Source organism: Zeus faber (assembly GCF_960531495.2).
Source record: "Zeus faber genome assembly, chromosome: 3".
Taxonomy (NCBI): Eukaryota; Metazoa; Chordata; class Actinopteri; order Zeiformes; family Zeidae; genus Zeus; species Zeus faber.
In genome coordinates, this window is record NC_137190.1 from 34,036,227 (window position 1) to 34,051,105 (window position 14,879).

Below are 14,879 nucleotides of genomic sequence, written 5' to 3' on the forward strand. Positions count from 1 at the left end.
GAATGATTACAGTGAGGAAAACCTCTTTCACCGTTCTTAAAAATTGTGAACCTATCCTTTAACAGACTGTTGGAGCTGCTGTTGCAGTAGTGATCATACTCGCATTAAATCAAAAATGCTTGTGGTGATTGGCTGGCTTGTAGTTGCTATGGTAGTGGGCAAATCAAACGTCGCATTAAATCGAAGAACATTTGCGGTCATTGGCTGCCAGCACAACCATAGAAATAATCTTTTTTTTTTTTTTTTCTAGGTCTGGGTACAAAAACAATCAAATCCAGGTATTGTTTGAGTGGAGAAGTTTTGATACGACTTGGTATTTGGTTATTTCACATCCTTACCTGAAAAGGGTATTGAATGGCAATACCCAGCCCTACTGACAGGTCAAGCTTATTATTGAAATTATTATTATCTCTGAAATGATGCTATGAGAAAGAGGCCTGAATGCAATAATCAGCATGGAGTACTGGCAGGGTAAGACGGGTTGGCTGAGGTATCATCAGACGTTATGATCTTCCCATGAGCCCCCTCTGGGTTTTTCCCTCTCCCCTCCCATCCCCTCCTCCCCTTCTGCTCAGTGTCTTGTAATTCTTTCTCTTAATTTCCTCTCACCCCCGTATTCCCTGTTGTCGATACCCGGGGTTTTAATGATTACATCTGGCAGCGGCACAAATTAATTCCTGCCTCTCCTGGCAAAAAAAAAAAAAAAGAAAAGAAAAAGCTGTTCACCACCTGATTATGCAAAGCAGGCCTACATTCCCTCCTTTTGAAGTGGAGAAGCTGTATGCTGATCCCCCCCCCCCCCCCATGAGGAAACGCGGGGGATACAGGGGAACACCGCCACTTCGGGTTCACGCGGGGGGCAAGGACATGGTTACCCTGAGCGTAGCCTTCCCTTCAGCTGCGCTTCTTATTAGCCCAAGTTGTGTTGACTTCAGGGTGGTGGCGTGGTGATGGTGTATCCGCACCAGACGGTGGGGCAAATTTTTTCCCTGCACTCTGAAGTGGAAGGAAAGTAGGACAACCCATAAAAATAGCCTTATCCAAACATGCCAAAAACACCATAATGGCCGAACTCTGTATTTCGGACGAAAGAGGCGCAAAGCAACTCACTGCATAGCGGCGATCGCCTTCTTAAAAAACAATAGTGGAGCCAACAGCCTTGTTTTTTGGTTTGGTTTACAGAGCAACATCAGGTATGATCCAGATTCACTTTCAAAAGGCCCCTCGCTGACAAACCCTGCACTAGATGTCACTTTTCTTTTCCGTGCATCTCCATAAACAACATCAGCGAACAAGACCACAGGTGAAGAGGTTGGCCGGGTGTGATTCTCCACCAAATTCTAATGAAGCAATTCATCGCACATGGACCAGAAACGCTACTGTACAATTAAGCAGCGGTGTGCTGGGTCCAGTGAGGACCCTCTCGACTAAAATAAAACAAAATAGGCTTCGTAAACACTCCACTTAAGGTGACCTCTTTCTTGGTGGAGGTTTCCCAGATGAGCTGGAATTAACAAAAAAAAAAACAAAAGCAGAGGAAAATTATTTTTTTATTTATGTAAAAAAAATGAAAAAAAAACAAAACATTTTGTAAAAAAAACTTTTGGAAATTTCGTATACATTTTTTAAATGTAAATGGAGCATGAAATCACCTGGATTGTCCCCTGGAAAACGGACACCTGGACACCCTTCTGTTGGGAATACCTTCCTTCAAAGAGTAATTATCATAAAGAGTTCTGACATACAACTCTCAGATTTAACTTAGAATGATCTTTTTGCATCATTTATTTTGCATCGTTTCAGGTTGGCGTCTGGGCTCTACAGCTCATCGCTCCCGGTGAGGTGTACAGCAAACATAGCCTTACTTAGTGAGCTAGAAATAACGAAGTGATGAGCTTGAATTGCCCCATTAGATAGAAGAGTAGAGCCCAACTGGTGGATGCAGGGGAGGAAGGAGCAAGCAGGCTGCAAAGCAGGTATGGCAGGGGGGGATTGGCTGCTTAAATGGGCCGCCAAATAAGGGCTTGGAGCCACCAACTTGCCTGACAGAACTCGTTCTGCAATCATAAAATGTGCCATAATGGAAGGCTGCAACCCTGTGAATATCCTGGACTTTTCCTGTAAGAGTTGAAATCTGATGCTGGTCAAACAATCTGACAGAATGCCAATAGACCCACACTGCATTGGGGTCAGTGGACATAGTTAGCCACACAGAAAATTACAAAAATCTCTGACTTCTGTTTAAATTTGTATAAATAAAACTTGAATAGACCAATGCGAAAAACAATAACTTGGGGGTAACTGGGGATTATTTTCCCCCCAAATGTTCATTTGAAGGAGAATTAGAGGTAGTTAGAGATTGGCATTTCCTTAAAGGTTTAATATCTCTATAAAGTAATGGGTTTTGACAGGAGATCGTGTGAAGTATTAAGTTTGACTATTAAATCTCTTTAGAGAATAATATGGATGGCTACGTATTAAGGCGTCAAATGGAAAGTTGAGCCGTTTTGGCATGTGAGAAGTCAGTCACTGTTGGACTCATCACTGATAAAATATGAGATTTCTGAGACGATATTGCAGCAGTGGACTGGAGAGAGACGGCAGACAAATAGCTGAGCGGAGACTCAAGACTTATCTCAGACGTGAGATGGCACAATGACATATTTTGGAAATAAGTCCTACATTTATGAATGTGAACGGTTGGACTGCTTGAAATATAAAGAGATACAGAGGACACCAGATAATCTAAATTTGATTATTGATTGTACCGGCCGATACCGTGGTATCAAACTATTTAAAGCCAGGTTGAAGATAAATGTTTGTTTTTTGTTTTTTTAAGGAGCTGTGATTTCAAAATCGGAGAAGCCGTGCGCTTTTTATGAGATGACACTGTTTCATTATTTTTGTAAAGACATTTCTTTGGTTGTCATTATTAGTGTTCAGAGTGCAAAGTTTGGGATGAAAATACATTGTAAAAAACAAAATGAAAATCTCAATGCATTTATTTCGCTTTGTAAAGTGCAGACAATGGCTTGGCAGAGCAAGTGACATTAAACCTAACATTTGGATGTAGTTATCCAGCATTACATCATACTTGCATCAACATGGCGGCACTGCATGCACGCACACGCGCACGCGCACACACACACACACACACACACACACACACACACACACACACGCACACACACACACACACACACACACACACACACACACACACACACACACACACACACACACACACACACACACACGCACGCTCTACTCCACATTCATGATTCAGTCTTTCAGTGAACATCTATCCATTTTCATACTTTCAGCTTCACCCTTTCCTTCTGATGCGACACAGGAACATGGGGCCCCAGGTCCTGCCTGGCTGGGGAACCACCAGGAGTCCAGGCTTGTGGCGGTAAGATGCTGCCGCCACTGCCACATCTCGGACCACCGCAAAGTGGTCCGACAGGGGTTTGGCCAAGTCTTCCCAGAGGTCCTCAGGCTCTGCGTCGGGGAAGGTGTGGAGAACGGCCTCCACCACCGCAGAGTTCTCGGCGCTGGACAAGGTGCAGGTGGAGTAGACCACGGCGCCGCCCGGTCGTACTGCTGCCAGGGCAGATCTGTAACATGGCGACACACTTAGATTTAAAAAAAAAAAACGTAGTTTGAGCATGAAAGCACTACAGCAGTATTTCCCGAAACTTTTTCCTGCCATGGCACACCACTAGTGTGTTAACCACTAAAAAACATCAGAAACATGTTTAACTGGGCTTATTTTGATGGCCTACGAATGGGGAACGATCCATTAATTGCGAACAACTCTTTTAAATGACTCAGGAATCGGGAGTCACTCCGACAAAAGAGGGGGCGAGAGAAATTGACAATAATTCTCTGAAAGTCGTCCGTCGCTGACCATGTGTTAAACCAAGTGAAACAAATGAAGAGTCAAAAAAATCAAATGACTCTTTTTACTGAGCCACACACCAAGAACCGAATCTCAAAAAACAGCCAACTTTTTATCACTACGAATAGTTGTCATTTTCAGAGTGAAATTGTTCTGATGAACACAGGGCTGCCATTCTGTCTGGAATTGATGAATTGGATGAAATAGCGCAGCCTTGCACTTTTGATCTTGCAACTAATTGCAGCTTGCAGCTAATTTCCATAGCAATTTTTTTGTTTGGTTTTGGCACGGTGGTTAAAAAACATTGCACTGTAAAATGTGCTGGAATATTTTCATGTCCCTTGTGGACTCCTGTTTTATAGATTTTTGTTTTCTTTTGGGAGCCTGTTTCGAAGTTCCGCATCATGATATGATAACGCCATTGGCATCTGGATGTAGCATTGTATTTGGGAGTCTGGCAATCTAAATAAACCGCCTGGAACCATTCGGGGACAGTTTTTACAGTATTGTCCGGAATATAAGACATTTTTTTATTCTGGAAATACATCTGAAAAAGTGGTGTCTTATATTTGGGATCTAGACTTTTAAATGTCAATATACGGTAGAATAATACAAAATAATACTTGTGCATTCGGAGGAGTGTTTCAATTTATTTCAGCACACATACAGTACCCTACAACTGTAGAATGCCGACACACCGTCCTCTTCTGATCCACCACTCGCTCAAATTTTGCTTTTGTAGTTCACTAGGAACCAAGAATTTTCCCATGCGGCTGATTTTAAAAAAGCAGGCGGATCTTCTAGCTCCTGTGTGTTGGACTCATTTGCACTCGCCATAGTGTGACTGACTCAATCAGACGCTAAGCAGCTTGAGCTAAACTTAGCATGTTGCTAATGGCTTCCGGCTGGAACTTATGCTTGTGTAATCTAGTTCCGCATTACATTCATCAATCTTCACACATTCCTTACAACTGCAGCTGTGTTATTATTTTAAACTAAAATGATTTTCTTTATTAAGACAGCTGGGATTGGCTCCAGCCCCCACGCGACCCCACGAGGATAAGCGGTATAGATAATGGATGGATGGAAAACAAAATTTGGTCTCCAAAAAGTATTTTGCCAAAAGTGAGTCTTGAAAAAGGGGCGTCGTCTCATAATCAGGGCCACTTATAGTCGAGTCAATACGGTAATTAAGGTTTCGTTGAAATTACTATTTCGGACATCTCTGGGATGGCCGTGGTGCCACCTCTACGGGGTTCCTGCTGTAGTTGTGGACTTGGAACCTACCTAAGCAGCTGAGCCTGAAGGCCAGGCAGCCTCGTTCTCTCGCTCAGCCTGCGTTCCCCCTGCTGGCTGCTGGACGAGTAGAGCCAGCTCCTGTCATTGGAACAGGGGACGTCTGCTAAAACCTGGGATGCAAAGACGGGAGGAGGGTACAGTTGAAAAAAATACATACAGCTTTTATTCCTTAGGATATATTCATATCAATTCAACCTAAATGCGAGGACAAGAAGTGTATTGAATTAAATAAAAGGATGTATGGAGTATCTTAGTGTGGAGGACTGTTGCTCGAAGATAAAGACAAGGAAGGTCTGCCACAATGAAGTAGACAGATGACTAAAAGAGGCCTATAAGAAATTTGATTACTCATATTTAACCACAAATTCAGACATCTTCGTCCCGAGAACCGCTTTTCTTTGAACTTTTATCTTTTTTAGCTCTTACTATACTATTAATTTTCCAGGATTTCTCCACTACCTCAAATACCCTCTACCATTGCTCACTGGCAGGCATGTTAGCCCTGTCTAATCTAACCAGGTTTTGGACACAGTAGTCTACTGCCGATGTGCCGTTTATAGAAAAACACTGCCACCAGTTGGAAATTAGAGCCAATTGCAAGTTAGGGATCATTTAGGCATTACTATTTTTTTTTTTTAATATATTTATATATATATATATATATATATATATATATATATATATATATATATATATATATATATATATATAATATTTTATATTCAAGCACTTTCAAGTACTATTCTTTTGTTTTCAAGGACTTCACACATAATAAATATAATCAATTTTCAATGTGATCTTTATTAATCAAAATATAATCTTGTAAAAATCTTTATTAATTTTATTAGCATATATATTTTGCATCTATATATCTATTATTAATTTCATTGTCATCCACTATTATAATGCTGCTTTCACACATGCACTGTAAACCTGAAATTATCTGGACAAGCAGCAACCGGATGAGCTGTATGTGTGAACGCAACTGTCCGAATCATTTGATCCGGACATTACCCCAGCACCATAGTACAAAGTCTAGGTAATGTCCAATTGAGTCCATGTGTGAATGGAGCAGGTGATTGTCCAGCTCATTGACAGCAAGCAGGTGGGAGTATCGCATGTTGATGACGTCCATCACGCGCCAGTTATTTTACCTTTGTGCAGATGTTCATGCATGGAGCTTAGCTGCTCCGATTGACATTGACGACAAACTATTTTTTTTTATGTTTTTATCTGTCAGGAAAACTCAGAGGATTGAAACGGTGTATGTGCAGTTTACCGTGTTCTGGAACTGGAGCGGGGAGAGGGAGAGAGTGGGCGGAGGCTCTCGCCCTCTCTGCTCAGCGCTGTTGAGAAACTACTCCAGATCTCACTTCCCCCTCTACAGTCCCGTACAGAAACTTTGAAATGGGTAGGCACTCAAACGGAGCAGCACAGCGGAGCGCTGATCACTGGGAGGCGACGTCCCGCCGGGGCGCCCGTGATCTGCACTCCGCAACCCCGCCCCCCCGCTCTTGTGTGCCACTCTATATGCAGATCTTGTGATTATATAGCAACATAATATGATCTCATAGAGAAAGATTTATTTTGTTTCCTGAGTTTCCAATTTGTATGGAAAATTTTAAATGTAAACGTAATTTAAAGAATAGGAGTGGAGTTTTTTTTTCCACTTCTCCTCCAGACAGCTTTTTATTTTTGTTTGTTTCCTACATTTATTAAACGACATTTTCAAACACAACTGAGTTAAGGGACTCGCCCGTTCCATTAAAAAAACAAAACAAAAAAAAAAACCTGTATGTCTCCACTTTGGGACTGTAGAGACACACGTCTCCCTGTTGCTATGGGACTTTTTTTGTGTCAATACTTCACTTGTAAATAATAAATCCTGCACGTCTGGGATGGGGAGAATGCATTTGCAACATTAAATGATGTTCAATGCGCGCGCGAACCCCCCCGTGCGCATAGAACCAGAAGTGCGATTAAAATTTAGCACGATCCCCCAAGCCTACTACCGCGTAGTACTACTACCTCCTTTCTTCTTTCCTTAATATTCCTTTCCACTCTCTCGTTTATATTGCAGATACATTCATATAAATGAAGTATTAACGCAAAAAAAGCCCAACCACTGATAAGTCTGTAACCTCATCCGTCATCTTGGGTGTTATGGAAAACTTGTCATTGCATGTCATTGCGTCACATCCTGCCTCATTCAGGCTCTGCCCAGGCTCTGCCCCTCCTTTAAACCAAACAGATTATTTCCAGGAAGTGTAAACAACTCTGACATGGACAATATCCGTTTTTTTGCTACATGTGTGAAAGGGTAAATCCAGACAATGTCTGGATAATCAGGTATGGACATAGTCCGGACATTGTCCGAAGTGCATGTGTGAAAGCAGCTTAAGTGACGATTTTTTAGATTAGATTAGATTCAACTAATTGTCATTGCACAGAGTACAAGTACTGAGGCAACAAAATGCATTTTACCCATCCTAGTAACTGACGTATCTAGGAGCAGTGCGCTGCCAAGTAACTGCGCCCGGGAGCAGTTAAGGGGTTAAGTGTCTTGCTCAAGGACCAATCAGCACTCTACCAGGAGGAGCCGGCGCTCGAACCGCATGTTCTAATCGGCCAATTTCATTCGCAATTACTAGACAACCCACTGAATGTTTTTTATTGCATTATGATTTGAATAACAAAACCAGGAGGAATATCACAGGTTTTCAATGATTGCTGTTTCTTCAAGGACATTCCAAGCACTTCAGCACAAAGGAGGCTATTTTCAAGGTATTCCAGGACTTACATTTCTGAGGAAGGATATTCAAGTATTTCAAGCACTTCAATGACAGCTGGTAAGAACTATGGGAAAGTGCACGTTGTCAAGAAAAACAAGGGGGGGGGGCAACAACATGACAGAGCATCTCTCCCCACCTTGTCGTAGGTCCTCGGCTCCCTCAGCCCGAAGTGGCGGCCATCCTGATCACATATGACCACCCTGTCGCTCAGCGACTGTGGAAGGAAGGAGTCCAGAGTGCGAGTCAGCCAAGCCCTTCTGTGAGGGTCTGGCTCATTGCAGCAGAGCACCGCTACGACAAAGCAAAGGGCAGCAAATTAAGATTGTTCAGAAGTCCTGGAACACAGAAGCACATACCGGTCAAATAATAATAACACTAAATTGAAATGCTGGTGTTTTTCGCTTGATAACAGGGGTCTGGAAGAATGGACCAGAAGTAGAAAGAGGTTGGGTGTTGCAGTACGAGTTGGGGAGAAGTATGTCTGAATGGAGCAGGGAGGCATTGTTGTGTGAGCAGGAGGATTTTAAACTTAACTTTGAAGTAGACAGGGAACAGCCATTGTAAAGGGAATGGAAGAGAACTATAAAGGGTTAGAATTCCGGAAGAAAATCTGTGTGCTTGCTTTAGGTTGAAAATGTTTTTTTTTTGTTTTTTTTAAATAGTTGATGTATCAGAAAGATAATATGTTATAAAATAGTAAAAGCAGAAGTAATAGCAGTATAACAAGAAGTAGTAGTATTACCAGCAGTAGATGCAGAATAAGTAGCAGAAGGACTACTGGGAAATAGGGAGATTCTTGCTTCAAATGAGAAAAATAGCTCTCCAAAGGCAAGGAACAGAAAAAAAGACAGACAGACAGTATAGCGAGACATACAGATAGAAAGAGAGACACAGATAGAGATAGACAGAGACAGACAGATAGAGAGAGAGGGGAATAGAGAGACAGAGAATGTGAGACAGGTATAGAGACAGACAGAGAGAAAGATCAAGGGACAGATTGAGAGACAGACAGATGGAGAGAGAGACAGGTATAGAGAGACACAGATATAGAGAGGGGTATAGGGAGACAGACAGATAGCTGTGGCAGGATAGAAATGGGGGGGGTTCATTGTTATCTACTATTATAAGTGTCTATTTCCAACCATACCAACCCTAACCCTAACCCTGCAGGTTTTTAATGGTCACGTTTTTTCAAGGACTTTTCAAGCACTTCAGCACAAGCACTATTTTCAAGGTATTAAAATCTGAGGATGAAGCACTTCAAGGACCTGGTAAGAACCCTGTTTAAATCCAAATAGTTGCAATAACCTATGTATGCTAACATACCTTAGATTCGGGTCATAAGAATTTAATGATCGACATATTCACCATCTTTCTACATTTGAGACAAAATTCTTCAAGTTGTGGAAAAAAAAAGTGAGAAAATCCACAGTTTTCTTCAATATCGCACAAATATTCCATAGACATCACGAGGGTGAAGTTGCAGCCAATTCGCAGTCTGATTTCATGGTCGATCAAAATGCTCCAAATTTTTTGTACTGTACTTTTTTTTTTCTTTCTACACAGACCACTTATAATAAAATGCCTATATTGCATTTCAAACCCAATTTATGATTTGTGAAACTTATATTCTATTTGAGAAATAGGAACAAGATGGGTTTTACTGTATTTTTTCCCCCCACACTGACCACTCAGGATCAGGTCTAGATCAAAACCTACTTATAGCTGTCGAACCTGACCATCAGTGGTTTACCTGGTGTGGCAGTCTGCATTATGGCCAGGGCTTTTCCGCCAGGGGCAGAGCAGAGATCCAGGACCTTTTCACCGTCCCGTACCTGGAGAGCCAGCACTGGGAGCAAAGACGCGGCATTCAGGAGGTAGTACTGCTTTAAGCGGCCCGGCCAGTGGTCCTGCGACGGGAACCGCAGCGCAGACGGGTGGATGTAGCATTGAAGAGCGGTTGGGGGTGGGTGGGACAGAGAGAGAGTCTCCGACGGAAGCTCCCGACTGCCCGATTGAATCTCAGAGTCCTCATCTGATTTAGGAGGCCGCTTGTGAGCCCAGCCTGCCGTGGAGCCCGGACAAGGAACCGCGGGGACATCTGTTGCTTGTGGGGGCAGGAAGCTGGAGAATCCCTTCGACTGGAGGACGTCTTTGATGTCTTCCAGCGAGGTGAAGCGGTTCAGCATCACCCCATACTGCCAGGATTTGGGCTCCAGAAGCACTCTTCTGCTCAGGATAAGTCATGTAGGGGGGGCTCAGAAACATCGTTCATATACATACTGTATGTAAGTACGGGAACTCCTAACTTAACAACCTGCCTGTTTAACGACCGTTCCGAATTACAACCAGCTCTTGGACCAGTTGGTGTGTATGTTGCGTACAATATTGCAGCGTGCGTGCTGCGGTGTGTCAGTGTCAAGCATCTCATCGCGCATCACTGTTCTCAGTCTCAGTCTCGTTCCCGCAGTCTGTCAGTGTTCACTACACTAGCATTCACAATCTCCAAGACCGAAAAACGGTAAGGGGGCGGGTCCTCGCTTATCGACCAATTCGCTTAACGACCTAATCGTGACAAAAGAACTCAGTCGTTAAGTTAGGAGTTCATGTATGCAGATAAACATGTTGATATAACCACTGGAAATTAAATGTTGAGCAGTGTTTACCTTGCAGATGGCCAAAAGTCTCCAAGTTCCTTGGTGTACTGTCGGTCAAAACAGTCCAATATCAGTTGACAAGGAGATCGTTCTTCCGTTTGCCTTTCGACTCCCTGCTGCAAAAAGAGTGTTTAATTTTTGATCAAACCAAATAAAAAAAATCCTCATCTCTATAAAGAGACAAAGCTAAAGCATAAGAAACATTATAATTCCCAATATTCTCAATAATGAACTGTACTCAAGTGTAGTTGAGTACAGTATATATATATACACAGCATTTAATTATATCTATACAGCCTATAGTATTTAGTTAGATGCTGTTCTGAGTATTTGCTAATGTTCTAGCCTATAAATTACTAAACTAAATTAAGTGGGCAAATCCCTGAATAAATTGTTATAAGACGGACAAAATATTGTGAAACCATTCATAAAGCGCCTTGGTTAGATACAGAAACGCATGGCAAGCCGTTTTAAAATGTAATCCACTGGACGAACAAGTCACAAAATTAATAGTCCTTATATTTTAGTTACTAGCTATTCCAACAGTTAAAAGTAAGTGTTTAAGTTTCACTCGTCAAAATGTATTAGGTACTAGTACTTTTCCTTGAATCCTATGGGGCTAACGCTTATATTTTTTACTAGAAACATATTAAATTAAACTATTTAAACTATCAACAAGCTGTTTTGACCAGTAGTTTCTCATGACGGGTAAAGAAAATACATTGCTACAGGTAAATAAAAAAAAAACCATGCTACTAGTAACAAGGGGAAAAGGCAAATCATGTACCCGAAGTATTTGAAAGTCACTAGTCCATTCTATGGATCAAATGTTAAAACGTGCTTTAAGTACACATTACCGGTTTTTTCTTAAGTGCTCGCTGCCCCAGCACATAGTTTGAACTGCGTTTGGAGCAACATCCCCGCAAACAGTTCCGCGGTCCATCAGACGCGTCAAAGACGAAAGAAAAGCCGGTGCGTGCCGCGCTTACTGGAGCGAAACGTCCGAACATCCGCAGCTTCCTGTCAACGCGACAATTCTGTGACGGTGACGTCCTCCGTGTGCGCGTCCGTCAAATACGTCCCCCTTGCTACGCTACTCATTGAGAAAGGTTCCGCCGGGATTCCCACGGCACTCGACGATACGGTCATATAGGCCGTGAAATGTCATGACACCCGGCGATTCCACACAACAAGCTCGAAAATACTAAAAGTACTAAAATGTGCGCGATGGACATGAGGTGCCCGCGCAGGAGGCCGCAAGGGGCGGTGCCACAATCGCGATTCCGGTTTCCATCATTATATAATTGTCTTGTGTTGTATTAAACATACATTTAAAACCTACGAAATGAAACTCACCTCCAGTATTGACCTCTCAGAGTAGAAAGACCTGGCATGTCATAACGACAGTTTACTGACCACAACTAGCTACGCTGCTTTATCGAATTCACCACGGCTGCCTTTCACTTCTTGCTTGTGCCCAATCTTGGCATTCCTCCCTTAGCTGTGGCGGGAATACCCTTTTACGGACTAATTTGTGTGTCTTACAGCAATCAAAAGGCGTGGGGCAAGTCATCCTCTGTACTTTACCCTTTCTAGCAATGTAATAGCAAATCAAATTAAGAAAAAAAAAAACACCAAACACCAAAAAGGAAATACTTTCAGAGGACAAATAAAATACATTTTATTGTGTTTTGGGTACATGTTCTTTGAAATAATAATAAAAAAACAACACTTATTGCAAACCCATGGATGACTAGAAACGGTTGTAATGGATGTACCATTGTTAAATACAGACAAATCGGTGGGTTCACAATCATCTAAGAAAATAACAACACTCATGAAGAGGAATTTCACCTTGGTTAACTTGCACGAGTTTTAACAAACCGCCGTTCTGGCTGCCACAGTGAGCCGATGTGGGCTTTTTGAAAGAGTAAAAATCTGACTGGTTACATGGCGAACAGGATCAGGAAAGCCACCATTAAGCAGAAGAGACCCATGGCTTCAGAGAGGGCAAATCCCAAAATGGCATATGAGAATAGCTGCTGTTTCAGGGAGGGGTTCCTTCAGAGAGAAAAAGAAAACAGACAGGGGAGTGTGGTATTAAAAATGGTTATAGGATTTTAATGCAATTTATTCATTTATTGATCTATTTGGGTGTTGAGGGGGAAAGTAGGAGGTGGAATTGGCCTTTGAAATAGAAATGAGGGCAAGGGCTATCATGACACAAAGGTTAGGGTCACTCATGACACTAGGGTTAGGGTCCGGGTTACTCGTGACATTAGGGTTAGGGTCACTCATGACGTTAGGGTTACTCATGTGCCGAACCACTTTACCAGCTTCCTCTGCAAATGCAAGGTACAGCATTGAAAAGATGGCGTTTACAATTTACCTGGCATATCCAATGATAAGGCTTCCAAACACTGTTCCGATGCCGGCACCGGATCCAGCCACTCCCACGGTGGCTGCGCCTGCGCCGATAAACTTTGCGGCAGTGTCAATGTCACGGCTCACAGCGCTAGTCTGGAGCCCCCGCAGCGCCACCTGCACCTGGGAAGCGAGGGCACTTTGCGGTGCCAGGATGGAAGTGGCCTGGGATGATGGCAAAGACTACGTGTTAGCTTTAAAACAAATAATGAGGGGCAAGAACACTTAAAGGAAAGGCAGAGACGATATAGAGTCAAAGATAACATACAGTCAAATGCTCTTCAAAACTTCCATATTGCTCATCAACACTCACCTCTACCCTGTTGGTACCTCGCCCTGACACCACTGCTGCAGAGAGTGGTCTGTACAGCGTACGTGATCCAGCTCGCACCTGTAAGAGGGAAAGGTGCTTACGGAAGCAGCAGAGGCCAGGTCCCCGGGCGCGTCGACGAATGCTGCCCACTGCTGATGAACTCACAATTTGCCCAGGAATTGTCTGGTTATTTATTATCACTAATGTATCACTAATTATCATTCGGGATTCAGGCCGGTAGCGCTGAAAGCCTAATAATAATGTTGTTCTCGTTGTAAAATTGTTCTTGTTCTTATTATAATTATGTTGTTTTTTTTGTTTTCTTGGGAGGGGGGGGGGGGGGGGGCGAAATATATGGCCAAATCTTTGCATTTATTAAAAAAATGTAAATGAGTCTAGAAATGAGTCAAGCCCCCACAGGAATCGTTGAACAAGCTTATTTGAACCCGGAGCATCACAGTGACATTCAACACATTAATTGGCACTCACCAGCGAAGCCGTGGAGGCAAATTTAGCGCAGGCGTACATCCTGATGAGGTATGTGGGTTCAAGTCGATCTTAGCCTGCGGGGCGGGGCGGGGAAAGACGAGAGATGAGCACAGCTCCACTTTACATGCGCCCAGAGCGATCCCCACCTGTACGCGATTTAAAGGTTCGACCCGTTTGTCACATTCCGCTCTGGACGAGTCACTCTGGGCAACAGGGTCGAGCTCGATTTTCTGACTCTTCGATCGGAGTTCATTCAGCCGCTTTAACGCGCGGTGGGCGAGGGGGGACGAGTCCGAGCCGGTTCGGCTGCGGGCTGTGAACGGAACCCTCCGCAGAATAATTTGATGGTGTCAAAACGATTCAGACTCTCGATTGATTCGAGCGGATTCTTTCGCTACGGACGGATCGTTCGCGAGTCTTGCGTCACTATCAACCTGCGGAGCCCCCTGCAGTGCGCGCCGCGAGGTCACGCTCGAACTGCACGGGACAGCCGCATTCTCTCAAGACAACGAATCCGTTAAATACAACGTGGCGCTCAAAGAAGTCAATCGTCGCACATTAAGCACCGTGTGAACCAGGCAGTGACAAGGCGCGCTGCTGCTGCCACTAAAACGAGAAGGCGCCGCGGAGCCTGAGCGGACGAGCACCTACCGGTCTTGGAGGAGAGGTCGGACACATATCACGTCCGCACACTCCCGACGCTTCCGGTTTTTCGGAACGTCCATCACCCACGACGGGTGGAGATGTCGTTTATCGAAGCAAATGTAAGCAAATATCAGCGATGACGTGCACTTTATACAATACACCATCGTCTTTTCATTTCATGTTTTTTAAAGGCACTCTATTTTAGTTCTGACATGTATTAACTGGCGGCAGTGAAGTCAAATGCATTTTAATGGAACCCCCCCCCCGCCCCCTGAACAAAATGCAGCATTCAAGTCGCGTGGGCATTACGGGCTGCTTGACTCGTCCCGTCACGTTATGACGTCATTAAAGATGTATCG

General features: G+C 43.5%; 2 protein-coding genes across 2 annotated transcripts; both read right to left on the minus strand.

The window, feature by feature from the left end:
• Positions 1-3,035: 3,035 nt before the first annotated feature.
• Positions 3,036-11,659, minus strand: nsun3 (NOP2/Sun RNA methyltransferase 3; the record flags this gene model as incomplete). The annotated part of the gene is made up of 6 exons (XM_079997348.1): positions 3,036-3,617; positions 5,189-5,310; positions 8,129-8,283; positions 9,746-10,221; positions 10,659-10,762; positions 11,507-11,659. The coding sequence occupies 6 exons, from the start codon at positions 11,657-11,659 to the stop codon at positions 3,326-3,328; spliced, it is 1,302 nt and encodes a 433-aa protein (XP_079853474.1). The 3' UTR covers positions 3,036-3,325.
• A 643-nt stretch (positions 11,660-12,302) lies between these two features.
• On the minus strand, positions 12,303-14,575 carry LOC307227683 (ATP synthase F(0) complex subunit C3, mitochondrial-like). Its single transcript, XM_079997084.1, has 5 exons — positions 14,527-14,575; positions 13,876-13,949; positions 13,387-13,464; positions 13,039-13,238; positions 12,303-12,710 (listed from the first exon to the last, which is right to left on the minus strand). The coding sequence occupies exons 2-5, from the start codon at positions 13,912-13,914 to the stop codon at positions 12,596-12,598; spliced, it is 432 nt and encodes a 143-aa protein (XP_079853210.1). The 5' UTR covers positions 13,915-13,949; positions 14,527-14,575; the 3' UTR covers positions 12,303-12,595.
• Between the last annotated feature and the right edge of the window lie 304 nt (positions 14,576-14,879).